Here is a 27,195-nt window from a genome sequence, read left to right on the forward strand (position 1 = left end):
TGATTTGTTTACACACCGGGTTAGATTTTAAAAACGATTTAAAATCAAATAACTTTATAGACAATCTCATTATAAAATATGTATAACAAAACATATATGAAACATAATTAACTGAATAAATTGTGTCACTCTTACACACATTCGATAAAAGTAAATAATAGCATGAGCAACTGTTGCCTAAAAATGATAAATTCTAAAACAACTAATAAAGCATAAGAGAGTGCAATTCAATTTAACTAAAGCTTCAAAACCATACGATTTATGATTACGCACTTTTATATTAAAATAATAATAATAATAATAACAATAAATAAGAAAATAAGTGCTGGCCCCTTTCTTTAAAAATAATATATAGTACTTTTAAAATTAACGCTTACATACAAATTTTAAAAATATAAAATTGAACATGTTCATTTAATTTATTTGAAATTAAAATTCAAATAAATAATTATTAACCTTTTGTATTTCCAACCCTGGGTCTCCGCCCTTGTTCATATTCAACTTTCTGCCACATAACCCTTTAATTCCTTATTCAAATAATAATCCGTTTTGAGCAATCATCCCATTCTGTTGCACCTCCTCGCCTCCGCGCATTGCGGCACCTCGCAAGATCGTTGAGCCAGCAACCAGTACCCAAACCATCTTCCGTCTTCGTCTCGGTCAGCAGCTACACCGGCGACGATTGTCGATTTCTTCTCCGCCCGCTCTTTCACCGTCGTTCGCCAACAACGTGCAGCTGCTCAGGTTCCTCTTCAACCTTCTTCCCTTAACTACTTATCCCTAATTTCATACATCATAAATCCTGTTTCTATCACATTTTCTTATTATATTTATCAAAACCACATTTATTTTGAATACATTTTCTGTAATTGTAATTATAAATAATATATTGTGAATGTAATGGAAAACGATAGCTATCATATGTTGAAAAGCTCTTGATCCACTATTGTGATTCAGCGGGAATTGTTTTTGCAAAGTGAATTTGGTTTTCTCTGATTGGATGGATGCATTGCCTGTTTAATCTTTTAACGTTTTGTTTAAATTCTGTAAAATGCATCTTACCTGTCTGATTTCCTGTGATAGCATCTTTAAAAACTTCTGTCAAATTATAATTGTCATCTCCATTTCATCTTAACCTGTATCTCTAATTACTGTGTTTCAACCAATGACTTTATCATATACCTTTCCAGTTATTTTTTGCATTACATAGACAAATGATAGCCTAATGGTGGAAATATGCCTTTCTTGTAATTCTGTATTAATTGAAGTAAAATTGTATGTTGCCGCGGCTAGTTTGGTGTAAGTATGTCAGGCACAGAGGAGGAGGTCAAAGAGCAATCAGATGAAGCTGCTTTGGAAAACACTGAAAAACCCATGCCATCACCCCAAGAGGAGGTTGTGTTCACATCAAACTTTTGAAACCTATGTTGTACTGTTTATGCTTCACCGAATTTTTATTGGCGTTTTTCTTCTTTTGTTTCCTTAGGAGGAAACAATGAAGAAAAAATATGGAGGAATCATGCCCAAGAAGCCACCATTGATTTCAAAGGTAATTTTTATTTAATTCTGTTGCAAATGTACTCCACAGATAGTGTTGATTTTATGCTCATGATGTGAGAAGCATGAGAGCATCACTTTACTTTTCTTTTAAATTTATTTTTTACGAAGGGCTTTGTTTTAATGTCAGGACCATGAACGGGCTTATTTTGATTCTGCTGATTGGGCTCTTGGAAAGGTAGTATTCTTGCATTAATTGTTCTTATCTTAAAATTAGCTAACTTGTAGCATTATGATCATAGCAAGGTGTAGAGAAGCCCAAAGGTCCACTGGAGGCACTTCGGCCGAAGTTACAGGTAGTGTATTATGCAGCTGATTATTATTTTCTAGCACTTGCTGTACCTGTCTACCTGGTGTGTTGTTTTTATGGTTTTCTCACTCTCAAATAATTTTCACTAAATTTTTGTCCTGCAAATATGTGCCTTAGTCTGCCTATGACTACCCTGCTATTTTCTGGGGGAAGAGAACGAGTCATATTGGTGGTTGACTGGTTGTGTTGATGAACTTTAAGTGGAGATGGTGGGTGAGCAGACATCTAGCTAAGAATAGGTAGAATACTTTCTGTGTTTACAATGCACCAAAGAAGGGGAAAGTGCTGCAGCCAATTCAAATCTAGAAAGGAAGACAATTGTAGGAGATACATGGCTGAGAATGTATATAAGATGAATGTTTCAGTCTTTCAGAACTAGAGGAACAGAATAGGGGGGCTTAGCTTGAACTCTTTCCTTATATTTTTGAGGGGTGATTGGGTTTGTGTTTTCCTTTCTTTAATTGAATGGGTAGAACATAGAACTAGTAAATTATTAATTATCCAACATTTTTGCATCTGGACTCAAGTTTTATTTTGGTATTTCCTCATTCATCCCTTGCATCTCCCCCTTTCTCTTGAACATTGTTTTTAAGATACCTGATTCCCTTTCTTCTTTGAACTTTTCTGTTCTAGCCAACACAACAGCAAACTCGATACCGCAAATCTCCTTATGCCCCAGCAGAAGGTGAAGGTATGCAGGATGGTTGATTTCATCATGCAATCACTTACATTATTTCCAATTATTATAATCTGCCATTGGCACGGACCATGCTGTCAAGACACGACTTTCACCCTTTCTATTCTTACTGTTGAGGGATTTTTTTTGAAGATCTACTCCCTCACCTTTCATATTATTTCTTGCATAGATCGAAGCAATGCCCCACCAGAGGATTAACTCCAAATGAATGAGAAAGAAATGCCATCTTTTGATCCCTGGATGATGCTGATTTTAGTTATAGTTACCAGTACTTGAGTAATTTTCTTCACTTCTGTTTAAATTTTTTTTAAGAATAAGACAAAAAGTTATTGTCCTTGTTGAGGGGAAAGTAGAATCATTTAATGCAGGCTTTGATTGTGAGATTTTCCCGTCTTCCACCGATGTAACAATTCTGCTGAGTTATATGTAATGCAAAACAAAGACTTATATATTTTGAGATATATATGGTTGGTGGGCCATTTTCTCATGTTTTCTTTTCAGTTTGTCAGTCTAAGTTGTATGTTCATGGTTCATGGTTAGTTCACTGTTTCTCTAATAAATGCTGTTGGGTTGCAACAATATGATCTCTCTTGGATTCACCAAAGTTTTATGTTCTAAAGTTGTTTGATCAATGATAAAAACAGGTATGTGATCAAAAGGATACATAAGAAGTGATATATGCTAATTTACACCCTTAACATAGATGAGAAAATAGCAGCACTACACTAGTACATTCTTTCTTTATGATGGGAAAATTTTCAGAGTTCATAAGCTGGAAATCTAGCATTGTTGGGATCTACCAAGTCCAGAAAAAGATATGACATACCCCCAACACCTTCAAACAGTGAATACGGTCTATCGCCTCTGTGCATGTCTCCGGTTGATATGAGTTTGTGAGCTCTATCAAGTAGAAAGCACGCAAAGGCTTTGGCTCTATATAAATACTCTGCATTTCCTGTCAGCCGATATAGAGAAAGGAAAGTGTAGGCATTTCCACTGATGCCATGGCAAATCCCAACGCGTTTCAGAAGGCCACGGTTCCATACTACATCTGCAGCATCTACTGCAGCTTTAAGAAACTCGTTTTCTCCAAAAACCTGCACTTTTTACAATATATCAAATGGCAATGCTTATTGATTACAGCCAAATGGAAAATGATAAAGATTACCTCTGCTGCCTTGACTAGTGTAAGGGAAATTCCTGGAGCCCCGTGACACCAGTGCACAAGAACATCTCTCTTATCTTCTTCGCTTGCAGGGTAATTACCACTCGGGAACTTGTTCTCTATCATGTACTTTAAAGTTCCCTTTACGAGTTCCACCTCATCCTGCTTAAGTTCGAAATCCATCAGCAAGTGCATGATCCCCGCTATTCCATGGGCGGAACCCCAGTACATCTCTCCATACCATTCATACATTAGAGGACTTTTTCCTCTTCCTCCCAATCTCTTCCCATTCTCAATAACCTTGGCAACCACAGCACCCTACAGTGAATTAAAGACTACTCTTAAGTCTTATCTAATTGTCTAATTCAGCAAATATGTTAATCAATCGGTGTGATATGGACATATGAATATGAAAATACCGCTAAGGTGGAAGGGATTGTTCCTTTGCCGAGGTGCTTGTTGATGAATAAGCAAGCCCATAAGAAGCCAACTCTACCATACAGTAACTCATCCGGGACATCTTTAGTAATCTTAATCTGTTCTCAAACAGTAACCTTAATCTGTTCTCAAAAATCTTAGGAATACACACACACACACATTACATGAACATCAATCAAAACTCAACAACTAACCTCTTGAAACTGGCTTAAATAGTAGTTAACCAACTGATCATTGCCCATGTACTTTGCAACCACAGCACCAAGTGCACATACACCACTTCTCCCACATATAAAGGTAACATCCCTAAAATCCCAATGATTATCAAATGCTGATTAAAAAAGTTATCCATTTTTAATTCCAAAAATTCAATCTTTTGGTCTTCTGTCTCATCTAAACTTATTAGGGGTGAATACATACCTGGAGCTTAGAGTAGCAGAGTCACAAGATTTTACTATCTGGGAGCAGAGATTTAGGTCATTTGTATTCTTGGTGACTTGGTAGGACTTAAAGAGCAAAAGGGCAGTCCCAAGTGCCCCAGTGTAGAGTGTAGAATCTGATACTTGTTGCCTTGTGGCACCCCATGTCTCCACCACTATCTGCAAATTCATTCATTCAAGAATTTCAATTACATTTTCAAGAGAGAAAAATGGTTGAATTCAGTCAAAAGAGTGTGTGTGTGGGTGGGTTACAGTTTCTTTCAGGTCAAGAGCGGCCCGTTTGAGCTTCTCGGCAAGAGAGTGGAACGGTGTAGCCAGAAGCTTCAACAGAGACTCATTGGTGCCTTGCGAAATGGGGCGTTGAATTTCTCCCTCTTCAATGTTTGGATCTTCTGCTACAAAATGAGGCATTAGATTCGGATAAAACCGATCCGCCATGCTTGCAATCTCCAAATTTCAGCCCAGAAAGAGAGGCTTAAGCCTCTATGTACTCTTTGGGATCGCTGGTACATCGACACGTTACAGTACTCTCTCCACGTGGCCCAAGAAATGAGGTAAGCACAGTAATAGTAATATATTTAGAAAAAATCAATAATGTCGGTTTAATGAAACACTAATACTGTAATTATTTTTTAATGTTATCCCAATCGACTCCTATCTCCATAGCTTCATCTCTTCAAATTGGTGGTGAAAAAGTAGCAGAAAGATGAATGCAATTGTGGTGCGTGGACTTACAGTATGCATATCATCCGCAAAGCTTATACGAGATTCTCGCAACCATGCTTTCAATTCTAAGTTTTTGAGCTCCAGAACACCTCTCAAGTGTAATTGCGTGAAGAAGGAGAAAACCCAGAATTCCTTTGAGGTTCTTCTGATTTATTTTTACTTCTTTATTACCTCTCATCTGTATAAGCTCGATTGTTAGCAATCTTTGAAGCAAAGATTTCAACTTTCTGCAATTATATCATGTCTCTCTACTAGAAAATGGCTTATCTGGGAATAGGTTCTTTGTGGGTGATTGATAGGATGCTTAGTAGCATCTCTTTTCCCTTCTATGAAAAATTGAGAAACAAATGCTTTAATTTGGTCAGCTAATATGCAAAGCTAGATATATTAAGAGTTCTATAACAGCCAATAATGGCTGGAGGAAATGACTCTACCTTTTACATATCTCATAATATCATTTTGAAGAAGTTAACAAGCTCCATTGGGGGGACACTCTGAAATTTGTAGGATAAGGTAAGGAAACATGAACAGAAGAGAATGGATGTTTTGACTGCCAGTTTGACATTAAATCTAATGAGTGAACATCATTTCTTAGTTTAGACCAGCTTTTAAAATGCTTCTCAAACATAAACAAAACCATAGATACAAACTCATCCTCCCACATCCTGGCATGCATAAATGTGGATTTGGAAAGAGAATGGGACATATGAATGTATACATACACTGAAAGTTTGTAGCAAGTTTCTGTGAACATGTGCTGTTTGAATGTGGAGTAATGCTTTCCCAATCATAGGAATTCTCAGTCCTTAAATCCGATATTCCATGTGATAGTGGGAGTTTGTGGAGTGGTATGGCTTTGTATGTGTTCAGCTTTCATGTTCCTTTGAGTTTCGGAGGGCTGTCTGCTATCAGCAACATATTGCATCGTCCTGTCCTTGATCCAGAAACTGAGGTGAGTAGACACTTTTGCACTTGTTCATGGAGTTTCAAATTATCTTGAGTTGCAGCTTGATATAGGGCGATCTTTTCTCTTTTCCAGAACAGGCAATATCCTTGTTAGCTATTCAAACTTTGGAGCTCATCGTAGTTCTGCTGCTCTTAAGATTTCCCAGGAAACCTCAGAGTAGCATTCTTGAATTCTTTCAAGCAAGAAAAGAAAGGAACTGGTTGCTTGCATCAGCTATTGGCTTTGGCCTTCTTGTTTTCTTGGTTTTTCTCACATCCTTCATCTCCTACAGATTGGTAGGGCCAAAAGTAAGTTTAATAATTTCTTGAATACTTTTTCCTCCCATACCTAAATTTATACGTAGTAACATAGTTCACGATAACTTATGGCGATTAATTTACTATCTCTGCAGGATGTTAACAATCCGATCGTGAAGGAAATCCTTGCAAGCAGCTCCATCTCTTTAACTGCATGTGTTCTTGTCTATTGTGTTGTGACCCCTTTCCTAGAAGAAATTGTTTACAGGCGGTTTTTCTTGACAGCTCTTTCCTCGACAATGGAATGGCAGCAAGCAGTGATCATAAGCTCGATAGTTTTCAGCGCAGTTCATTTCTCCGCGGAGAATTTCATACCATTGTTCATCATTGGCTCCATCCTTGGAGGGTCTTACTGCTGGTCTGGTAACCTGTGTTCTTCTGTTGTGATACATTCATTGTACAATGCACTCACATTACTTATAACCTACATGTCATAACTTAATATTTCCACAACAGCAAGAACATTATACTTTTAAGAAATATAGGTGGTAATTTCTGATGTGGTAAATACGGTCAAGTCCACAAATGCATACAATTTGTAAGGTCGGATCGTTAGTGGATCCTTTATTGGTTTGCTTATTAGTTTAAGTTTGAAGCTCGGGTTATGACGTGAAGCCACATGTTCTTGAGCTAAGTAGTGTTAGGTAGAAATGTCAAAAGTGTCCTTCATCAGTCATAAATGCGGTATTTATAAGAAACAAAAAGGCACACATGTCGGGCTCTCGGCATGCCTGTCACGTACGTGTCACGCATGCAGCTGCTAAGCTCGGGAGTAGTGCCTTGTCGGCCACAGTTTGTTTAGATTCCTGATCGCCTACTAAGAGTGATTGGAATAAGACTCAAAATCTAAGACTAAACGCTTTATTTGGGATGGTCGTCCCGGCCTCAACTAATTGGGGTCGGTTACCGCATTGAGGTCAGTAGGATCGAGCTTATGCTTGGTCAAGGTCGGGAATAATTCCCCTCGACAGTTCAACAAGATACTGAGCAAATATACAGTACATAGAGGGGGCATATTCCGGGAATAATCCCTATCAACTTCTATTGTGCCCACGCTCAAACATCATGCCAAACCAAACTGTAAAGAAAAGAAGTCATATTATATTCAATTTGAAGGCTGAAAAATACAATGGGTGAGTGGAAGACAGGAATGGTTAGATGTGAATTGTGTGGACTTTGTTGTTTGAGGATGTTTGGGGGTATTAGTGATAGACTGATTAGCCAATGAATTTGTAGATGAGTGGAAGACATGAAAGATAGATTTCATTTGATTTATATGGACTTGGTGTCATAGCAAGTATATATGACTTTTGGACTTCATTTCCCAAAGGCAACTAGAGAAAGTTGCCCGTACTCATTATCTGAAGATAATAACAGAAGTAAAATCACTCATTTTAAAGTAATTTTCATCTACTTTTCATGTTCACTTTGGACAGCAATAAACACTAACTTTAAATGTATCATGTTTTTAACAAATATAAGTTAAAAGAGTAATTGGTACTTCAACGTCGTCGTCATTGCATACGCATATACACACAATATTGATTAAAGAATAAAGCAGCAACCAAGTTTGACTAGTTAAGTGTGCTTATCAATGGCGGGACATGCATCTCCGATCCTGTCAATTATCACTACGAAAAAGAAAAAAGGGTAATGACGACGAGGAGACTGTAGGAGTCGTCATCAGATGACGACGGACAAACAGTGGAAGCTTCCTGCTTCTCCGATCCGCCGCCCCGGTGTCTGCTACCTCGGCCGCCATGAATTGAACCATGCACACGTGTCATCCGCAGATCGAGTGAATGCGGGCCGGGCCCCCTTGTTCAACCCTCGTGCTCTCTTGACTTTGAAAAATCATTGTTGCCCTTCTGCAACGCCTAAAAGGCAATTTAATTTTTTTTTTTTATTACAGTTTCACATATATAGTTTGCTGATAGATTGTGTGTCTTTCTTGTGATTTTAATCGGTAAAGAATATAATGAGACAATTAATCAGTTCAAACCAAGAAGATCAGCTGAACTAAATGTTTTGTTCCCGGGGACCGGATATTGAACCAAGATGCAAGGACTCACATATGTTACATTGATCTATCTCAGGTTGAGGGTATACAGATAATTTACAAATGACGGGAGCAGCAGATCAGAACAAGAGAAGACACAATACTAAGCAACAGCAGAGGAAAAAACATATTCTGCTGAGTGATCTATCAGCGTTCATCATTTGCCTTCTCATCCTTAAATTACTGCTACCATAACCTGATACATTATAGGAGTTTGGATATGAGTACAAGGTTGTCCCCGAGTTCCCAAACATCCTGGTGTAAACCATTTCACCAAACATCCCCCTGCTCATTATTGGATCACTCAATGCATTCACTGTCGTGCCTCCAACACCAAGCTGGTTCAGCATGGGCGGTCCAATATAGCTGTCCGGATGACGACTATGATGGCGAGCAGTGGTGGTTGGGGTTGGTAACAAAACAGGACCACCACATCTTGGGCTTTGAGGCCTCTGAGGTATGGTTGCCGCCTTGCAATCTGATGGTTTGGGTGCTAGGCCACGACCATAGAGCGGAATCAAGGTTTTCTCCGAAACCTCAGCCTTGCAGACAGGGCACTGTGGGTGTTTATTATCCTCCTGGGAGTGTTGGGAATGAATCCATTTGTAAATGCAAGGCCAACAATAGAGATGACCGCAGAATGTAACCACCGGATCCTGAACTGTATCTAGGCAAATGTTACAGTCAAAACCTTCAGTAATAGGATTGTTTTCCATTGCAGATGATGATAGGGATTTCCACTTCTCCAAACAAATACCATGTTCACCAATTTCTTGCTGCTCCATCGATCTAAACGTAGTAATAATCTTGAATTGGTTTGCCTGCAATATCTGAAACAACCACAGAGTACATGCACAAAATCATCAAAAACAAACTTGAACATATTCTTAACCATGGAAAGAGCAATACACAGAAACGTACTCTATTTACATTTTACATTAAACAATCAAAGAATTGATGAATTGAAGGCCCCATTTTTAATTTTCTGTTCAAACACCCCCAAAAAGGCAAAAGGGAACGACCCAGAAGCTCTTTATAGAAGAACACAAAATTAAACCAGAGCTCAACATACAGGAGAAGATCTATATACTTGAAACTTTCATTAAAAGCAATTCAGGACAAAAGTGAAAATCAAACTGGGATATGATCGATGTGTGCACAAAGATAACAATTCAAAGAATAAAACTTTCACAGTTTTGCATAATTCCCATTCGATCATACATATATATATATGAACAAAAGTATGTATACCAATGTAAGAGGCCGGGGAATGGAAGAAGATACATACCAAGATATATGTTTGTAGAGTAAAGTTGGCGTTTGGATTGCACAGGATCGGAATTGAAGCGTTATTATGAGCAGAGGTGAGAAATGAAAGCAGAAGAGGCCGGGCCGGGAAGATAGTTAAAGAAAGAGATGAAAGGATAATTGACGAAAGAAGCGGGTTGAGTTAACTTATATATAGGGAAGAAAGGGAAGCAAAGGATAACGGTGTACTTGAGGTCCACGTATAAACGTATTCGTATGAATGAATGTATTAACAACGTAAACAATAACCGACAAGCCGTATTCCGACGTGGCACCTACGCCAAGGAGATAATTATGTTTTTTATTCCTACTCCGCGACCGCGTGCCAAACCTCTTGCCAAATTTGCAGTATGGATCTCTTCAACACTATTTACTTTATTATTACTTATAATAAAAATCATAATACTTATTCCATAAAATTTAATATTAATTTAAAATAAATAAATTATTACGTATAAAATGATTATTACTAATGATGAATATTGTAATACGTACAATTAAAATTGTGATACTTATAAAGTGTAATTATAATGTAAATGTAAATATTATAATACTTATATGTGAAATGTAACTTATGAAATAAATTGTAATACTTATTGTAAAAAGTTTACTACAAATTTGATTTTTTGATTTTTTAAAATTAAAAATAATTTTAATTTTTTAAAAAAACAAACTGTAAATTACACATGAGAGGTAAATCACATTGGTGCGATGAATTTGATAAAAAAGTGTGATTATCAAGATACGAGAATCATGTTTTACTCACTCGGTTATCCTTTTTGAAGCAGCTACGTTTTTTTATTATGGAGTTTGTATTTGTTTTCAAGAAGAAAAGAATATCAGTATAGAATGGAAGATAGTAATTCATTAATAAGGAAGTGAAAACATTAGAAAAACGTGTGGAACTCAAATTAAACAGGAGGGATGTACTTCAGTTCAATTTATATAATAATCATATCAAACCGCAGTATTAACTATTAAGTTAGGCTTCATAGTTTTGTAGTTTTCATTAATGTTTTGTTGGCTTCTTTTGCACCATTCATCGACTATATTAAGAAACACTTCAGGGTTGCCAATTTGCTATAATTAAGAATTTAGGTCGGCCAATTGTACACGTACGTACTACACTATTATTATTATTATTATTATTATTATTATTATTATTATTATTATTATTATTATTATATTATTATTATTATTATTATTATTATTATTATTATTATTATTATTATTATTATTAAATACGCAATAAATCATTTTTATTATCTAATATGACTTTACATTTTTTTTTATCAGCAGGAGAGGTGGTACCTCACAAACAACACCTATTAGCGTTCAATTCGTTACTCACTAACTCTACGATTCCTCAAAACATCCATAATGGCCCTGTTTGGTAAACGGTCGTTAACTGATAGCTATTAGTTGATTAGGTTAATTAGAGGATATAATTAGTTGATAACATTAACTTGTTGTAGGAAAGTGTTTGAGAAATTAGTTGTTAGCTATTATAGCTGTTTGGAATAATTTCTTTTCTCAAAAAACTAATTGAAAAAGTTACTTGGAGTAACTTTTTGAATTTTAGCATTTTGGAGTTACAAAAATATAATGAACCAAAAACTTATATTGATCTTTTTCACCAAATCAAATAATTAATAATAGTCAAATAAATTAAAATTAACTGATAGACTAACTATTTACCAAACAAGGCCATTATGTCTTTATGACTAATTATGAGCAAGAACTTGATTTTGTCCCGTGGTTGATCAAAGAATATTGTCACATTCTTCTTTGTTACATTAATTTGTAATAAGATTAATAAATTGTATAAGTAAAAATAATAATTAAGTTGAGAGAAGAAGCAAAATAATAATTAAGTTTGACTTCTCATTATGAATAACCTATGCTGATTTACTTCCTTGTGATTCTTTTTTGAGAATAGTAGTGGTTGTAACTCAAGGGTTTCCATCATCACCTAAAATAATAATAATAATAATAATAATAATAATAATAATATAATAATAATAATAATAATAATAATAATAATAATAATAATAATTAATTGTCCTAAAAGGGATGATTGTGTTGTCTAAGTGGATAAAATATGCTTATTATTGTACCATAAGGTTACATGTTCGATGATTGTTGGTTTCCATACCACAAATAATAATAATAATAATAATAATAAGTTTATCATAAGCTTGCAAGTTTGGAATTAATAATAATTATGATAAATTGTTCCACTAAGCAATATAATCGGAGTTATGTTGTGCAAAAATTGTGGCGGCTATCTAAAAAAAGTCACCAAAATTAAAAGAATACATAATTATATATGGAGGTCGTTGTACTAAAAAATATATATGGAGGTCGTTTTCGTAATTAAATTTATTTATTAGATGTCATTTTCATGCTTTAAATAAAAATATTATCTCTACTACTAAAAAGTAAAAATGATGTATCAATGTATGATTTCTGTCAAGTTGGTCGACTGTATGTTGACCTGAATTTAGTTTTAATAAAAGACTTAATGAGTTATTATATTCTTCCCAAGAGGTTGAATCCCCAATTCCAAGGACTCCCCACATCTGATAGAGCATCTGGGGATGTGAATCATGGTAAAGTTAAACCTTTGCTTATTGCGCATAAGAAGCCTCTCTAGTCATTTTTTTCAAACTTCACTGACCAGTTAAGCTGTCCATACGGGCTAATTAATTATTATTATATTGAGAAGACATGTGGAAAACTCTTGCATATTTTTAATTAAATATAGTTCACTTTGTTAAGTCCACCTACTACCGAACTCCAATTGTTCACACAAGGCAAACAAATATGATGAAGCGATGCTTATATACGCCACCTAAGATTTAATACTATATTTGTGTGTACACACACATATACATGCACCAAAAATTTTATGTATGTGTTGCCGGGCCTGGAAGAGATAATTGAGTGAATTCAACTTTATTCTTTTACCCAAAAAAAATATTATGTATTTTTCTTGTCATTAAAAAATCCTCTTAAATTTTTATTTTATTTTTTTTTAAAAAAAAAAATCACCCTTGGGCCAATTTGTTGACCCAACATTCCAATGAGATTGGTGGCAATTTATATCGTGGATCATGGTTCACATAGCATTGTGGACCCTGAATCAAAACAATGTTTTGATATTTAAATTTTAACAGATCCTGTAGTATCTCATTTCTCATGTTTCAACATAAATTTAAATTTTTAGGTACAAAATCAATATTCTTAAGGTATAAAATTTCATAACTTGAGACACAAAATTAAACTCACAACAAACATATACACATGTTATATACATATTTACTTATTCTCAAATCTAATTTATATAGATAATATATGTCCTATAGGTACATAATTTCATAATACAATATATAAATTCGTAGGATAAGACACAATAAGTTGTGTGTTACACAACTACTAATATATTTCAAGTACATAATCCATACACTAAAGGTACATAATTGCATAACATGAGACACAAAAACGCATAACACAAGACACATACACATGTTTTATATTTATTTTAGTTCATGTACATATCAAAATTGCATAATATAAGACATAAAAATGCATAACACAAGACAAAAATGCATAGCACAAGACACAAAAGCGCATATTATATTTACTTTATTTCAGGTACAAAATCCATACGCTTAAAGTACAGAATTGCATAACATGTGACACAAAAACGCATAACACAAGACATATACACATGCTTTACATAGAAAAAAAAAATCCTATAACGTGAATTAAACAATAAACCGTCGCCGTCAAAATTACATCGTTTAGGATCAGGGTTCACGCACTATGAATTTGGTCCACGGTATAACGATTGGTAAAGTTAAGTGTGAGAAAAATCAATGAACGTAAGAAGCTTCTTAATTATGATTTTTATGCATGAGTTGAAGGGGTGGCGTGTATGATAGATAGAGTCGTGGTCCATTTCGTTTTTGCAAACAACATATAATCATTTTCCATACCCGCACTAATCACAATTTGTGTGATCATTATTAGTTGTTGCAATAACAAGACAACTTTAATTATGGTTTCTAGAAGTTCAATGATAACAGTCTGTAGTAAAAGAATTTGACCTAAAGCTATAGAAATTTATTTGGAAAAGAAACGCACTCACTGCACTCCAACCACACATCTGTTGTACGTACGTTATTTGTTGAATTGAAACTCTCTTGATTTGGTCCACTCACTCGATTGTGGTGGTAGATTGAGAAAGATGAAAAATCATTGAACGAGATAAAATTTGTTTGATTAAAGAAATGTTTGAAAATTATAATGGTAATATTTTGGTCTATCCACGTGTTCTTATTTGGTTAGTTAAAAAACAAGAATGGAACAAAAATATTGATCTATGTATTTTTTTAATCAACAGGATGGAATACTCACAAAGGAAAAACAGAATTGCCTATGCCAACTGAAAACCATTTGTAAACGAGAAATGTTAAACTGATCTTCAAATAAACTTAGGAAGACTCCACTCAATCACTATTTTTGAAGTTTTCGCAAGGAAATTTATCACCAGAGAAAATTACACTTTTGGTTCTATGACTATAGGGAAGGTGGTAATTTCAGTTCGTGACTTTTAAAACTAATAGATTTAGTCTTTTTAGTACGCTTTTTTTTACACATTAAGTCCTTCCGGCCAAATCACCGATGGATTTTGACCGGAAAAACACAATCCCTTAATTTATTAAATATTTGGGGGGTAAAATGGTCAATTCAGATTCTACTTTCTTCTTCCTTCTTCTTCCTTCTCCTTCCTACTTCTTCGTTCTTCTTCTTCCCCTGGGAGGACTTGCAGACCTGGAACCCCCATTGATGCTAAGAATCTGAAAACGTGGACCCCTTTAGCTCTATTTGCACCATAACAACCCCTTGATCTAATTACCCTACTTACACTAGTCCACATAACAGAACTAACAAACAGATTTCTTCCCTCAAAACATTCTACAAAAAAGAATGAAGTAAAGAGCAACTATGCAAAGAAGTCAGCTTTTCACCAAAAACAAATAAACCAAAACTATTCAATTTAATAGATGATTAGATGGAGTAAAATTGAGCATTAAATAAACATAAAGACCAAAATTTTGAACATTTTACATTGAAAGGGATGCAAGTGAGGACAGTAGCAATCAGTGGACGATATCGAGAGACAATTTATCAGGTTATCCCAAATTGGAGCACGTATGCTCGTATTAACCCCCCCCCCCCCCCCCCCCCCCAAAAAAAAAAAAAACTTGAAAAACGAATTGAAGTAGAAGTTGATTTGGAGTTTATGTGAAGAAATGGATGTTGCCAGGTGGGAGCTCTTTTGAACAACCCATCTCCTTTGAGAATCTTCCCCAGCTCTGCACTCACTGTGGGAGTAATCGCCATGTTACAGAGGACTGCCCCCTGAGTTCGAAGGCTAGGATGGTTGAGAAGGAGGCCGATGATGGTGCTGGTACCAGTCCGGTGCTGTATGTTCATCAAGAAGGAAGAAGAAGAACGAAGAAGTAGGAAGGAGAAGGAAGAAGAAGGAAGAAGAAAGTAGAATCTGAATTGACCATTTTACCCCCCAAATATTTAATAAATTAAGGAATTGTATTTTTCCGGCCAAAATTCACCGGTGATTTGGCTGGAAGGACTTAATGTGTAAAAAAAAGCGTACTAAAAGGACTAAATCTGTTAGTTTTAAAAGTCACAAACTGAAATTACCACATTCCCTATAGTCATAGGACCAAAAGTGTAATTTTCTCTTTATCACCATAAGAAAAGAAATGTGTAGTATTGTCGGGCCTATAGATTTGTTTCAATTTTGTCACATTGATTTCTAGAACCCAAAAGATTGAAATTGGACTCATTAAATCCCCCCTGCAAAATAGTGGGCTTTAGTTTTCTATGCAGCCCACCATTTCGTTTCTTGGAATATTACATCTTTAGTATAACATTTAGGCCTTGTTCTAAGTAAGAAGTTTATAAATGATTAGCTCCCATCGTTATACCCTGCACCACGGCGAGCCCATCACTGTGAGCCCCGCGCCTCTCAAAACAACGTCATTTTAAGAGGCGTGAAAGGAAATCGACGTAATTATGTGTATTTGTTTATATCATTATGTGTATTTGTTCATATAATTATATGTATTTTTTTTATACAATTATGTGTATTTGTTTATACGATTATTTGTATTTTTTTTTATACAATTATGTAAATTGACGTCGTTTTGCATCATGGCGCACAATGCAATGCACGCCTTGGTGCACGATATAAATGTTGGTACCGTTGGTAGAAAACAAATAATAATCAAATAAAAAATTGACTATTATTTTCTGGAAAGAAGGGAAGAAAATTTGAAGAAAATTGGCTAGTGTTTGGTGTTGGGTTTTTGCAAGAGTCAAGTGTGCACTCTTTCCTTAAAACCTTATTTGCCACCTCCCGTAGATGCTAGGAGCGTTGTGGCCTAGGCTTCCCAGGATAAAACTTGCTATGATCCAATGTTTGAGCATTCAAACAAAGGATCCGGCGAGCAAGACAATGGCTATGAACACAGTATAGCTCAAGAAAGAGTAGAAGCAGAGTTTTTTGAAGTTGGAAAAGTATACTTTCGTGCTGTGTAAAGCTGTGTGTTTAACTCTACTGCCTCTACCCTCTCTTATATAGGGTTGAAGGAGCCAAAAGCCTTTATTATGGCAATTAAAAATGACATTAAAGCTGCCTTCCAACAGCTATAACAGCAGGCCACTACCTGGGAATTGAATTCAGAATTCAAAATTGGAATTAATAGACAATTAATTCCGTAACAGATGAATTCAATCCCCTCAACAGTCAGAACTTTCAGGTTCCTGACCGTTAGCGTACAGGGTTCGGTCTCAACTTTCGACCTCATCCAGTTTCGGCCCTTGCACCTTTCGTGGACTCTGTTGCACGAGAGTTGTGCTCTCGGTTAGGTTCTGGCCGAACCCAACCAAGTGGCTATACCAGTTGGAAAATGATACCGAAGTTTGGCATAACTTAGCCCGCAAGGCCAGCAAATTTCCGGACGACATTCGTGCCCCAGGTGCCGGCGCACACGAGCTCGGGCTTGAATCAAGCCTTTTTCAATCTTTGCTAGTTGGAATTTGATTTGCACCCCCCCCCCCCCCCCCCCGCGCGAGAGAGCCTCTATGCTATACAATTCTACAAGCTTCAAAAGAGCTCTTGTATATAAGGGGGGAAAATCTTCATTCCAAGGCAATGTGGGACAAAAGCTCACTTTTCCCTTCATTTTCCAACTCAAATGGGTCTACTTTGAGAGTCAATATCTCATTCACCCATTATCCGTTTTGAGCGTACAATATATCGATCTCTTCGTCTCACTACGAAGAATCCGAATCCACTTTAACCCGACCCAAATCGGAAGTGGACCCCACTGATAATTGTACCACAAAATAGCCACTTCACATGCCATTTTAAGCTATTTTTTCCAACAATCCCCCACATGAATGAAAAATTGATTTTCGGGGTATTTTGAAATCGGAAACAACTGTGTTCAAACGGTCGATCCCTGCATAGGATAGGTAGGGAGTCACTATACCCTTTGAACCTTCCCTCGTAAAGACATGTTTACTCTACTGGCTGTACGGTAGAACGCGATGTCTTTGAACCGACTGCCGTTTGTGTAGACGATGACATATCTCACACAGGAATCTCCCAACCATGCTCTTGCTCTCATGAGTGTGCCCGTTTTGGTCGTGGGTCACCGTTCCTGGTTCTGCGAGAGTTTCTAAAGAATTGTGCCCAACAATTCTCCTTTGAAGCGACCCTCACTTCTCTCTAACATAGGTGATTCTTTCTCGAGTATCCCGCATACTCAAGAATCATTAAAGTATTAATATGCTAGCCTCTTGCGGGAGTCACTGTTTTAACGAGGAGTGGTAGGGAGTCCGAGACCCCCACAGTGACGCGCTCCGTTCCATAATTTAGTTGTCCCATTGAACCTAGGTGCCAGCTAGGTTGGGTATCCACTATAGAACTTTTTAGTCCAAGGGCAGTAGTCCCATTCCTCGTGTCAACTTCTCCACAACTTCTCTTCCTAACCCTTTGGTCAGCGGATCCGCTATATTGTCTTTTGACTTTACGTAGTCAATCGAGACAACACCAGTTGTGAGCAGTTGTCTAATGGTATTATGTCTACGACGCACATGTCTAGACTTACCATTATACATATGACTCTGTACTCTCCCAATTGTGGCTTGACTATCGCAATGCACACATATTGGAGGTACCGGTCTTTCCCAATTAGGAATATCCTCTATAAAATGGCGTAGCCATTCAGCCTCTTCACAACCTTTGTCCAAGGCTATCAGCTCAGATTCCATCGTGGATCTAGCTATCACAGTTTGCTTAGAGGATTTCCATGCAACGGCTGCACCGGCTAGTGTAAACACGTAGCCACTCGTGGACTTAGAGTCCTTAATATCAGATATCAAATTCGCGTCGCTATACCCTTCAAGTACAGCGGGATATCTTCCGTAGTGCAGTCCAAGATCACGAGTATACCTCAAGTATCTCATAACCTTTACTATTGCCTTCCAGTGCATAGCACCGGGGTTACTCGTATATCTACTGAGTTTACTAACCGCATAGGCAATATCCGGCCTAGTACAGCTCATAAGATACATCAAACTGCCAATAACCCGAGCATATTCCACTTGTGAAATACCTTCTCCGTGGTTCTTGGTTAGATGAATGTTTGTATCAAATGGTGTCCTAGCCACTTGACTATCATCCTTGTTAAATTTCTCAAGGATTTTGTCAATATAATGTGATTGGCTCAACACGAGACCATCAGGTCTTCTAATGATTCTAATCCCGAGGATTAAATCCGCCAAACCCATATCCTTCATGTCAAATCTCGCGTTTAACATGTTCTTGGTAGACTTGATCATCCGATCATTACTACCAACGATGAGAATATCATCGACATATAAACAAAGAATGACGTAGCCGTCTATCGTTTCCTTAACGTAGACACATTTGTCACTTTCGTTTATTTTAAACCCGTTAGTTAACATCGCATGGTCAAACTTCTCGTGCCACTGCTTAGGCGCTTGTTTTAAACCATAGAGCGATTTAACTAACTTACACACTTTCCTTTCTTGGCCCGGAACCACGAACCCTTCGGGTTGTTCCATATAGATCTCCTCATCTAATTGGCCATTTAGGAAAGCGGTTTTCACATCCATTTGATGAACTTCCAAGTTCCGCAACGCGGCTATGGCAAGTATCATTCTAATGGAGTTTATTCTCGTCACGGGAGAATATGTGTCGAAGTAATCGAGGCCCTCGCGTTGCCTGTAACCCTTGATTACAAGCCTAGCCTTATACTTCTCGATGGAACCGTCCGGTTTCATCTTCCTTTTAAAGACCCACTTGGATCCTAAGGGTTTACTACCCGGAGGAAGATCAACCAGTTCCCAAGTGTGATTCTGTAGAATAGAATCCACTTCACTTTTTATAGCCTCTTTCCACATTGGTCCTTCCGTAGAAGTCATGGCTTCTACATACGTTCGAGGCTCGTTCTCTATCAAACAAGATAGAAAATCGGGTTCATTTTCTAATAAACAAGTTAGAGTACCCGAATCGTACTCTAACAAGTAAGTTAGAAAATCAGGACCGAATGATTTTCCAACTCTCGCCCGCTTACTGCGTCTCGGCTCGAGCTCGGGTTCTCTCTCGGATTCCCCACTATCATTATCCATAGTTTCGTCAAACGTTCGTTTTGACGTACTTGGCCCCTCGTTGGACCTACAAGGAAATATATTTTCAAAGAAATATGCATTCCTTGATTCTATTATCGTGTTCTCGTGTACATCCGGATTATGGGACTCGTGTACTAAGAATCGATAAGCACTACTATTATGTGCATAGCCAATAAAGATACAGTCCATCGTCTTAGGACCTATCTTTACTTTCTTAGGTGTTGGCACCAAAACTTTGGCAAGACACCCCCACACTTTCAGGTACTGGTAGGAAGGTTTCCTACCGTTCCACAGCTCATAAGGAGTCTTATCGAGCTTCTTTCGGGGTACCTTATTCAAAAGGTAATTACTTGTCAAAATCGCCTCACCCCACGCATCTTGAGGTAGGCCCGAACTTATAAGCATCGCATTCATCATATCTTTCAATGTACGATTCTTTCGTTCGGCAACACCGTTCGATTGAGGTGAGTAAGGTGCCGTACGTTCGTGTATTATACCTACACTTGCACAGAAGTCACCAATAGGTGCTTCGTACTCACCACCTCTATCGCTTCTAACCTTCTTAATTCTCCGATTAAGTTGGTTTTCCATTTCATTCTTATAAAGAACGAATTTATCAACGGCTTCATCTTTGCTCTTAAGCAAATACACATAGCAGTATCGTGTGCTATCGTCGATAAATGTGATAAAATACTTATTACCACCTCTCGTTTGTATCGATCTAAAATCGCACAAATCACTATGGATTAATTCTAGTGGTTCAGTTTCCCTTTCAACCGATTTGAAAGGTACTTTAGTTAGTTTTGCCTCAACACAAATTTCACACTTGTTATTTGTGTCAATATTAAAGTTAGGAATATGGTCCATGCTAATTAATCTACGCATAGAATTAAAGTTAACATGACCTAGTCTACCATGCCATAAATTGGAAGACTCAAGCAAGTAAACAGAATTAACTTTGCTTTTATTGATAACAGGAATTACACTGAGCTTAAAGAGCCCATCAGTTACATATCCTTTACCAACAAACATCCCTAACTTGGACAAAACTACTTTGTCTGACTCGAACACCATGCGAAAGCCATGCTTGTTCAACAAAGAGCCAGACACAAGATTCTTCCTCAGCTCAGGAACATACAGCACGTTGTTCAACGTTAGTTCCTTCCCGGAAGTCATCTTCAGAACCACCTTGCCCATCCCTTCCACAGCAGACTGAGCAGAGTTTCCCATCCACACCTTACCTTTTCACCCTCAACAGTCTCAAAGGTGTTGAACATCTCTCGGTTGCAACACAAGTGCCTGGTTGCACCGGTATCAATGAACCACTCACGAGGGTTTGAGCCCACGAGGTTCACCTCGGTCACCATAGCCGAAAGGCTAATCTCGACCTCTTTCTGATTGCTATCTCCAACAACATTGGCTTCAGAACTCTTGTTCTTCTTCCTTGGAGCCTTGCATTCAGATGCTCTGTGGCCATGCTTGCCACAATTGTAGCATTCACCAGGAAACTTGTTCTTGGTAACGCCACCTTTCGGACCTAGCTTTCGCTTGTCCTTCTTGTTCCTCTTGGAGCTCTTATCGTGCTCCACAACGTTGGCCTTAGCGCCAACAACGATAGGAGCCTTCCTATCATTCGTCCTGTTCCCTTCCTCAATCCTGAGTCGCTGGATCAGGTCCTCTAGATTCATCTCCTTTCGCTTATGCTTAAGGTAGTTCTTGAAGTCCTTCCAACCTGGAGGCAACAAATGGATCACAGATCCCACTTGGAAGGCTTCACTTAGCACCATGCCCTCGTCACGGATCTCATCAAAGATTAATTGCAAATCTTCTACCTGACTTAGCACGGTCTTTGAATCAACCATTTTGAAGTCGAGGAATCGGCCAACTACAAATTTCTTTGAGCCGGCATCCTCACTTCGGTATTCATGATCCAAAGCTTCCCACAACGCTTTTGATGTGCTTATCTTTCGATATACATCATATAGCGTGTCACACAATCCATTCAGGATGTAGTTTCGGCAAAGGAAGTCCGAATCCTTCCAATAGCCAACCGCCATCACGGATTGTGCATCTTGTTCCTTCAACTCGGGAACACTCTCGGACAAGAACCTTGCCAAGCCGAGAGTTGCTAGGTAGAACAACATTTTCTGTTGCCACCTCTTGAAGTTCGAACCAACACCGGTGAACTTCTCCGGCTTTTCAGCCGAACCACTCGGTACCGTAGGTACCCGAGACATGGGAATATATCCCTCAGTGCTCCCACCATCTTGTGAACCAACGTTCACTGGTGTAGCTTGGGAATTAGCAACATTATTGCCGTTTCCTCCATTGTTGTTCTCAACAACATTTTCTTCCCCATTGTTAACGATTGGCAACTCGGGGTTCTCCATTTCTTCAAGGAAATTCGAGAAAACAACCAACGGGAAAACAAAAAAATTAAGGTTTTAAGACTGTTGGTACCGTTGGTAGAAAACAAATAATAATCAAATAAAAAATTGACTATTATTTTCTGGAAAGAAGGGAAGAAAATTTGAAGAAAATTGGCTAGTGTTTGGTGTTGGGTTTTTGCAAGAGTCAAGTGTGCACTCTTTCCTTAAAACCTTATTTGCCACCTCCCGTAGATGCTAGGAGCGTTGTGGCCTAGGCTTCCCAGGATAAAACTTGCTATGATCTAATGTTTGAGCATTCAAACAAAGGATCCGGCGAGCAAGACAATGGCTATGAACACAGTATAGCTCAAGAAAGAGTAGAAGCAGAGTTTTTTGAAGTTGGAAAAGTATACTTTCGTGCTGTGTAAAGCTGTGTGTTTAACTCTACTGCCTCTATCCGTAACAGATGAATTCAATCATCCAGTTTCGGCCCTTGCACCTTTCGTGGAAAATGCTGCCTCTATCCGTAACAGATGAATTCAATCATCCAGTTTCGGCCCTTGCACCTTTCGTGGAAAATGATAGCCCGCAAGGCCAGCCAATTTCCGGACGACATTCGTGCCCCCAGGTGCCGGCGCACACGAGCTTGAATCAAGCCTTTTTCAATCTCTGCTAGTTGGAATTTGATTTGCACACCCCCCCCCCCCCCCCCCCCCCCCCGCGCGAGAGAGCCTCTATGCTATACAATTCTACAAGCTTCAAAAGAGCTCTTGTATATAAGGGGGGAAAATCTTCATTCCAAAGCAATGTGGGACAAAAGCTCACTTTTTCCCTTCATTTTCCAACTCAAATGGGTCTACTTTGAGAGTCAATATCTCATTCACCCATTATCCGTTTTGAGCGTACAATATATCGATCTCTTCGTCTCACTACGAAGAATCCGAATCCACTTTAACCCGACCCAAATCGGAAGTGGACCCCACTGATAATTGTACCACAAAATAGCCACTTCACATGCCATTTTATGCCATTTTAAGCTATTTTTTCCAACAATAAATTGCCACTTAGCACTCTATTATATTTCCTTGCTATGCTAAGCCAATAAATAAAAAAGAAAAAGTGTGAAATTCATAATCTTTTTTTTTTTCTTTCTTTATCCAAGCGAATAGTATTAATTATTAAGATTTTTAATTAAAAAATCTGTCATTGACAAAAAATAGTCTCATTGTTTTTTTTGTTTGAAAGCCAAAACCAACAATAGTAGATTACTGCATAAGAACATAAACAAAGTCAGGCGACACAGAGTCCCAATACAGTGTGTTAGCATGTGAATAGGCCACTGAAGTTAGAGTGTGAGATAGAACATTGGCAGTTATAGAAATTAAGTAAATAGAACAAGAAACAAAAGAGCGAATGATTTTCAATGCCAACATATGATTGAAACTTTACCGTAGGAGTAGTTAAATTGCGGCGAAGAAGAGAACAGTCGGTCTGCAAAGTAACTAAGGTTAGCCTACACTTCTTCCAAGATAGCGCCTCTTTACATGCTAAAGTTTCCGCCATAAATAGCCTCATTGTTATTTATTAAGTTACTTTTAATTTGTAATGATATTCTAATGCTTAAGTGATACTAAATGTGTAAATTATACTCTAAATTATTTTTTAGATAACCATTGGTTGAAATAAAGAAGACAACTATTTGAGAGAAGAAAGAAGACAACTGTGATTATTAATAAGACTATCTAGTGAAGATGACTATGATTATTTTATACGTGGAAGGTTTAGATATAGACTTCACGAAGGCAGCCCTCTAGATAGTTACTTTTACTATCTAGACATGACATAAATTAGACTTGGTAAAGATGACAAATTGATTTATGATTGAATTTGACAAATTTTTCAACCAAAAAAAGTGATTGTGTAACTACACATGATTTTTTAAAAAGATATTTTTGTTATACTGTGCTGCTCAACCTATGGTTTCCACAGTTTTCACGTTAAACCCACCCATAAGTACAGTAACAGATAATATATAATACGGAGTATATAATATAATACTTCCCGTAATGAAATGTATTTTATTATTTAAAAATAATAATGTAAAAATACAGTTGGCTTCTTCCTCTTTGGCAATTGGTATGCGAAGAAGTTTAGCTAAAGCAAAAATAGTCCGTACGATCGCTCTCTCTCTCCACTTTTTATATCTGGAAGTACTCGCAATTGCAATCTCCATAAACCCCTAATTGCTTCTCGATTTGTGTGTCATGGCTTCCGGATCATCGAGTCGGGCCAACAATCCGGGTTCTAAAGCCTTTGATTTCGCGTCAGATGATATTCTTTGCTCCTACGATGACTTTGCCAATCAGGACAACACTAATGGAAATCACTCTGATCCAGTGACTGCTTCCAACTCCGCAAAGGTACTCCCTTTCTCTTATCACCCTGTCTCCTGTTTAAATTTATTTCACTTTTCGTGTTTATATCTCTGATTCTCAGCTAGGGTTTTTTGAATAGTGGGTTAAGTTTCGGAGTTTACTCAATAACCGTTTCATTAGTGAATTTGCTTATTGTTATCTGGTTAGAATCATAGTCCACATTCAGCAGATATTTGAAATATTAAAGATACAAAATTTTGATTCACCTAATTTATTAGTTTTGATTTCTTAAATAAAGCTATACCCTTTATATTTAGCAGGAATTTCACAAAAACAGAATGACAAGAACAGCTATGTTTCCTGCTCCTGCTTATAGTCCGCCTGAGGAATCTTCAGTTCATCAAGATGTTGGTGCTATTGTTGAGAAGACTGTGAAGAAATATGCTGACAATCTGATGCGTTTCCTTGAGGGAATAAGTTCACGGCTGTCTCAGCTGGAATTATATTGTTACAATCTTGATAAATCCATAGGAGAAATGCATTCTGATTTGGTACGGGATCATGGAGAGGCAGATACCAAGCTCAAGTCTCTTGAGAAGAATCTCCAAGAGGTACATATCTATATTTATCATAGCACAAGTTATCTTACTCTTCTGTGATATAACTGCTGTATCTCATCTATTCCTCTCTGAAGCAGATTTTGAAATATACTTCATAATGCTCTATATTTGTTGGCATGCTTTTCGATGGAGTTGAAGTTTGAAAATATCACAGCCCTTTTTAAACTGTAAAAGTGTAAGATAATGATAATTTTCTTTTTCTGCTAGATTAATATTATTAATAAAAACCGAGAAACCGTGCTAAACTGACTTTTAGCAGCCTTATGGCCCAGAGCATGAAATCCTTTCAACCACCATTGTTGTCATCACAAGCAGGTTTAGGGGTCTATTGGATGAGTTTCCACCAAGTAATATTGCCATTAGAAATTAAATTGTGTGTGCTAGTGCCATCTATTACATTACTTGAAAATTGTGCACTTCCCATCTTGCAAAAAAGTAGGGAAATAGAGATTCTTCAACTTTAATTTTGTGTCTGATTGGTTTTATTTCTTTGTAGGTGCACAGGTCTGTTCAGATTCTGAGAGATAAGCAAGAACTTGTTGAAGCTCAGAAGGAACTGGCCAAGCTTCAGCTTGCACAGAAGGATTCATCAGGTAGCAATTCCCAAGAGAACGAGGAGAGAACTAAACAGCCTCCAGATACCAAAAGGGGTGATAATGAAGTACATGAGCAGCAACTGGCACTTGCACTACCACATCAGTTAACACCACAGGCTTCACATACTACCCGACCTGTGGAGCAGCAGCAACAGCAACAGCAACCTGTCCAAGCTCCCGCACCAATTCCATCCCAAGGTGTCGCACAATCACCGGGGTACTATTTACCTCAACCTCAGATGCCACAAGCACCTAATCAATTGTCTCAAAGTCAATACATGCCATCTGACTCTCAGTACAGGACTTCACAAGCACAAGACTTTTCAAGGTTGCCACCACAACCTGTGCAATCTCAATTAAATCAGACCCCACAAACTCAGGGAGTACCTCCATATCAGCAGCAGTGGGTGCCCCAGCTACCCCAGCAAGTTCTACAACCACAGCCACAACAGCAGCCACAGCCACAGCCACAGCCACCGTCTATGCAACAGCAAGCTAGACCATCATCACCTGCTGTTTATCCCTCTTATCTGCCCAGTCAATCAAACCCTACTCCAGAGATGGTTCCTAGTACTGTTTCTATGCAAGTGCCTTTTTCTGGGATTTCTCAAACGGTTGCTAGCCGCCCTGAGGGAATGCCTTATGGGTATGGGGGGCATGGTAGGCCAGTTCAACCACAGGCTCCTGCTCAGCATCTGAGGCCCACATTTGGTGCAGCTGGTGATGGGTATGGAGTTGGTGGGTCCCACCCATCACTTGCCCCAGGAAATGCTTATGTAATGTATGATGGGGAAGGAGCAAGGACTCATCCAACCCAACAACCTCACTTCTCACATGGTGGTTATCCTCCATCCAGCTTTCCTATGCAGAACCCACAGCCGGCTGCCAACACTAGTGTAATGACTCGTCCGCCACAGATGGTGCGCAACCATCCCTACAATGAATTGATTGAGAAACTGGTGAGTATGGGTTACAGAGGTGATCATGTCATTGCTGTGATACAAAGACTGGAGGAGAGTGGTCAGACTGTTGATTTCAATGCCATACTTGATAGACTGAATGGGCATTCCTCTGGGGGCTCTCAGAGAGGATGGTAAGGGTAAATCACCACCGTAACCTGTCCAGTTGACATTCTTCTTGGAGGAATCGCTAAGAGGATAGTTGAGACATTCAACTATCTCCCCACCCCCCACCCCTGATAAGTGCGACAATGGTTTTAATCTACATGACAATGAATAAAATGTAGTATGAATAGCTTGGAAATTTGGTATATATAAGATGAAGAGATGCAGTGTATTATTTGGTCGTGGTCTCTTTCCTTGCTTTTTATGTTGTTGTAATGTTTAAACGCTTTGTTATTATTGGTGTGGGATATCATCTTACATGATATGCCAAGTTTGGAGTAGATTAAGGTTCTCTAATCTCTAGTAGTGTTGGCCAAACAATATTGAGAAATCTGTGCATCCTTGTAAAGATTCAGCAGCTAAAATGTTTGTTTGCATATTAAGATATGCAA

The 27,195-nt window shown here is 37.9% G+C and overlaps 5 protein-coding genes across 7 annotated transcripts; 3 read left to right on the plus strand and 2 right to left on the minus strand.

Moving 5' to 3' along the window:
* Nucleotides 1–481: 481 nt before the first annotated feature.
* On the plus strand, nucleotides 482–3,028 carry LOC109167627 (ribosome biogenesis protein erb1-like). Of its 2 annotated transcripts, none has more exons than XM_019316697.1 (7): nucleotides 482–744; nucleotides 1,294–1,395; nucleotides 1,487–1,549; nucleotides 1,688–1,735; nucleotides 1,800–1,853; nucleotides 2,501–2,558; nucleotides 2,734–3,028. In XM_019316697.1, the coding sequence occupies exons 2-7, from the start codon at nucleotides 1,306–1,308 to the stop codon at nucleotides 2,760–2,762; spliced, it is 342 nt and encodes a 113-aa protein (XP_019172242.1). In that variant the 5' UTR covers nucleotides 482–744; nucleotides 1,294–1,305; the 3' UTR covers nucleotides 2,763–3,028. The 2 variants fall into 2 exon arrangements, with proteins under 2 accessions (XP_019172242.1, XP_019172233.1); XM_019316688.1 differs by having other exon boundaries at nucleotides 514–744; nucleotides 1,290–1,395.
* A 294-nt stretch (nucleotides 3,029–3,322) lies between these two features.
* Nucleotides 3,323–5,045, minus strand: LOC109167604 (lanC-like protein GCL2). Its single transcript, XM_019316651.1, has 6 exons — nucleotides 4,860–5,045; nucleotides 4,588–4,766; nucleotides 4,362–4,473; nucleotides 4,149–4,265; nucleotides 3,733–4,047; nucleotides 3,323–3,661 (listed from the first exon to the last, which is right to left on the minus strand). Exons 1-6 carry the CDS (start codon nucleotides 5,043–5,045, stop codon nucleotides 3,323–3,325), a joined length of 1,248 nt encoding a protein of 415 aa, XP_019172196.1.
* Nucleotides 4,960–7,916, plus strand: LOC109167611 (putative membrane peptidase YdiL). The gene is made up of 6 exons (XM_019316663.1): nucleotides 4,960–5,161; nucleotides 5,274–5,472; nucleotides 6,127–6,285; nucleotides 6,378–6,587; nucleotides 6,692–7,094; nucleotides 7,636–7,916. The coding sequence occupies exons 2-5, from the start codon at nucleotides 5,314–5,316 to the stop codon at nucleotides 7,031–7,033; spliced, it is 870 nt and encodes a 289-aa protein (XP_019172208.1). The 5' UTR covers nucleotides 4,960–5,161; nucleotides 5,274–5,313; the 3' UTR covers nucleotides 7,034–7,094; nucleotides 7,636–7,916.
* Nucleotides 7,917–8,644: 728 nt separating this feature from the next.
* On the minus strand, nucleotides 8,645–10,104 carry LOC109167638 (E3 ubiquitin-protein ligase RMA1H1-like). Its single transcript, XM_019316706.1, has 2 exons — nucleotides 9,944–10,104; nucleotides 8,645–9,485 (listed from the first exon to the last, which is right to left on the minus strand). Exon 2 carries the CDS (start codon nucleotides 9,438–9,440, stop codon nucleotides 8,736–8,738), a length of 705 nt encoding a protein of 234 aa, XP_019172251.1. The 5' UTR covers nucleotides 9,441–9,485; nucleotides 9,944–10,104; the 3' UTR covers nucleotides 8,645–8,735.
* A 14,106-nt stretch (nucleotides 10,105–24,210) lies between these two features.
* Nucleotides 24,211–27,084, plus strand: LOC109167663 (ataxin-2 homolog). 2 transcript variants are annotated; one of them, XM_019316747.1, is made up of 3 exons: nucleotides 24,211–24,508; nucleotides 24,781–25,074; nucleotides 25,580–27,084. In XM_019316747.1, exons 1-3 carry the CDS (start codon nucleotides 24,353–24,355, stop codon nucleotides 26,774–26,776), a joined length of 1,647 nt encoding a protein of 548 aa, XP_019172292.1. In that variant the 5' UTR covers nucleotides 24,211–24,352; the 3' UTR covers nucleotides 26,777–27,084. The 2 variants fall into 2 exon arrangements, with proteins under 2 accessions (XP_019172292.1, XP_019172300.1); XM_019316755.1 differs by having other exon boundaries at nucleotides 24,784–25,074.
* Nucleotides 27,085–27,195: the final 111 nt, after the last annotated feature.

Source organism: Ipomoea nil, unplaced genomic scaffold (assembly GCF_001879475.1).
Source record: "Ipomoea nil cultivar Tokyo-kokei standard unplaced genomic scaffold, Asagao_1.1 scaffold0317, whole genome shotgun sequence".
In the NCBI taxonomy this organism is placed as follows: Eukaryota; Viridiplantae; Streptophyta; class Magnoliopsida; order Solanales; family Convolvulaceae; genus Ipomoea; species Ipomoea nil.